Below are 3,033 nucleotides of genomic sequence, written 5' to 3' on the forward strand. Positions count from 1 at the left end.
ACTTACTAAATTAAGCATTACACTAAATCTTTAGCAAGCGCTTTAATTTTTTCTTATTCTTATGGTTTCTTAAGTTTGACAACCACTGATTTATTGTGAACAGAGTCTTTAAATCATCTTCTATACCACACCATTTTGGAGATGTCACATTTTAATCAACACCTGGGACCACATGACCATACCCATTACCTCAAATGCCAAGTTGCCCATTGCAGACTAGAGATAGAAATTGGGTAAAGGGCCCTCTATGGACAGCAATGCACATAGTTAACTGTGTTTGGGGGGGGAAAAAAAGGAATGAAAACTTATGGATATTTAGTGTCAAGAATGAAAACCATTATAAAAAATTTAATATCATTATTATTAGCATGGTTACAGATATATGTAATGACATCCTGGGTCATGAAGACAAGATTAAATACTAAGAAAGCTGCTAGGATAGCTGTGAAACAATTTTTTATTTTGGGTACTATTATTAGAGCTATGCACTGGGGAAGTTTTTAAAAAGGACATAATCTGATTTACCCCAAGATTAAGAACACTTGGGCTTCTTTCAGATTTTATGATTTAAAAGTTGTTCCCTACCCAACAACTTTTCTACCTCCCCCTCCTCAAAATAGCCAGATAATTTCACAGGGTCCCATTTTAGTGTCTATATTCTCCTTATCTTTTCGTAATATATATTTAAACACCTGTGATATACGTATCAGGCACTACTGAAGATTATACCAGTGAACAAAACAGTATCGTGATCTCATGGAGCTTACACTTTAGTGGGAATAAGAAGATAATGAATCAGTAATGAACTAATACTAATAGTAATTATTAATTACCATCCATATCAGTTTCCATTTCTTCTCCTTCTTGTGCAGTACTGGGTCTCTGGATCTTTGGCTTGATCACAAAAGGGCATTCTTTTCGGCACAAATCAACTTCATGCTATAATCAAAAGGGAAATAGTAAGATAATCCTATATATATAATAGAGATTAAAAAATTATAACAAAAGAGTGTCACAGGCAGATTACAGAAATGATTTCTAAAAACAAAAAAGGGATAACATGGCTCTTTACAGTTATTACATTAGTTTCTAGGCATAGCAATCACTATATCTAAGTATATGCAAAGTACTCCTCGTATACCTCAAGTCTATAAATGAAGATAGAAAGTCCACTATGGGATTGAAAAGCTGCCATGTCCAGGTTGGTGATAAGGTCAACCACTCTGACAGCTCTGGTGACAAATGTTATCTGGTCCTGTTCATCGCCAAGAAACTTTATGACCTATTAGGGAAAGAAAAAAGTAAAACCAATCAAATGAAAGCTGTAATAATGTATTCTTTTGGAAACATGCAGTCTAGAGTCTCAGGGAGGCACCATGGTACAGCAAGAAAAAATATGTTTGATTTTTGGTGCTTGCCAAATGACAGCTCTATGACTTCTGAGATGCAACTGCCTGAAGTAATAGGGACATAAATTACCTTTCAGGATTAAATAAAATATTCAGGGAGAAAAGAGCTGGTACCTGGGGCCTAGCACATGGCAAAGCCTATCATGCTTAAGGTCATGAGGAGATGTGGCAATATCTTAATTAGTACCCAGGGCCTCCTATTATACCATGGTGGACTATGATCAATTCTTAATAATGGAAATAGCTGATCTTACAAGTTGTTAATGAGCTAACCAGAAGGCCAAACTTGAGAAATCAAATATAACATTTTCTGGATAAGCTTTCTTATGCTAACTATCCTCACTGTGAACCACTTCAAACTTATAACTCTGTACCTTCTTTTAGTTGATTTCCCCTCCAAATGTACTTATTTTAAAAAAGTAAGTAGAGCACCTTCAATAAGGCTTCCATCATTCCACAGGAGACCAAGGCTTCGCCACCAGCATCGTAGCTTGCCAGATGGTATAAAAAAGAGAAGAGAGCAGTGGCAAACTGGTGAGGGTATGGATCCATGGAAGGGTCTACAAGGGAAGTTGAGAGAGGAAGAGAAAGAGCAAGTTTGATATTAAACAAAGGCAGACAAAGCAAAGGGTAGGGTTCCTTTAGGTGCCCAAGATAATAACCACAAAAACTTACCAATCATGGCCTGGATACAGTTTCGCACAAGTACAGGCAAAAATCCATGGTAGGAGGCAGTTCCAGTACAATCAATAATACTGCTGAGTTTGGGAGTTCTCTCTAAGTGGACAATTGATGTTAACGTTCGTAAAGAAGCAGCTTTTATCTCCTATGAAAACAGAAAGTAAAGTAGCTCAGCTGGTAAAGAATCCGCCTGCAATGCAGGAGACCTTGGTTCGATTCCTGGGTCAGGAAGATCCACTGGAGAAGGGATAGGCTACCCACTCCAGTATTCGTGGGATTTCCCTGGTGGCTCAGCTGGTAAAGAATCTAATAAATACTTACCATAAGCTGCTTATCTGTTATCTGAAGGACATCTACCAACTCCTCTATCAACCCATTATACAAGATACTGTTTGCTGACTCCTGCAAGGCATTGGAATACACTGCAAAAGGAGAAATAAACACTTTAGGCAAGAAGGCAGTGGTCAAGCCACTGCCCAATGACAGACCTTTCGGCATCTACTGGTTCTGCGGAAGGACTCCCTTCCCACCAGCATTGGAGGACAAAATCATTGAGTTTCAGAAGATTGGATCAAATATAGTTATAAGCCCCAAACACCCACCAAACCGATTCTCCTATTAATGGTATCAATTGTCTTGAGCAAGGATTTTCAGAAATTTAAGTATAAAAAGAGAAGAATTAATTCTTTATAACATCACTACTTGATAACTCATATGTTTCTGTTTTACACTGGAAACTTACACAAGCTTTTATAAAGAACAGAATTGATGGACTACTGCAGATGAAATCAGAAACTTGTATGACACTGTAGTAAAACTTGAGTACTTTATCGGTTTTTTCATTTAACCCTCTGATCAGCTTATAAAATACATATTGTTCCAATATAAAATCAGGAAAATGAGGCCAAAAGGATAAACAGATGCCTAATAATCTACGAAGTCA

At 37.2% G+C, this 3,033-nt stretch overlaps 1 protein-coding gene across 1 annotated transcript in view; it reads right to left on the bottom strand.

Annotated features, from left to right (window-relative positions):
- LOC105005323 (E3 ubiquitin-protein ligase HUWE1-like) overlaps positions 1 to 3,027 on the bottom strand; it is a 9,707-nt gene extending 6,680 nt beyond the window's left edge. The window contains exons 1-5 of the mRNA XM_010863277.1: positions 2,412 to 3,027; positions 2,085 to 2,235; positions 1,842 to 1,969; positions 1,142 to 1,282; positions 834 to 939 (exon numbers count right to left, since the gene is read on the bottom strand). Of these exons, the coding sequence (XP_010861579.1) occupies positions 834 to 939; positions 1,142 to 1,282; positions 1,842 to 1,969; positions 2,085 to 2,235; positions 2,412 to 2,588 (703 nt within the window). The 5' untranslated portion in view covers positions 2,589 to 3,027. The remainder of the gene's footprint in view (positions 1 to 833; positions 940 to 1,141; positions 1,283 to 1,841; positions 1,970 to 2,084; positions 2,236 to 2,411) is intronic.
- Positions 3,028 to 3,033: the final 6 nt, after the last annotated feature.

Source organism: Bison bison, unplaced genomic scaffold (assembly GCF_000754665.1).
Source record: "Bison bison bison isolate TAMUID 2011002044 unplaced genomic scaffold, Bison_UMD1.0 scf7180017858387, whole genome shotgun sequence".
NCBI classification, from domain to species: domain Eukaryota; kingdom Metazoa; phylum Chordata; class Mammalia; order Artiodactyla; family Bovidae; genus Bison; species Bison bison.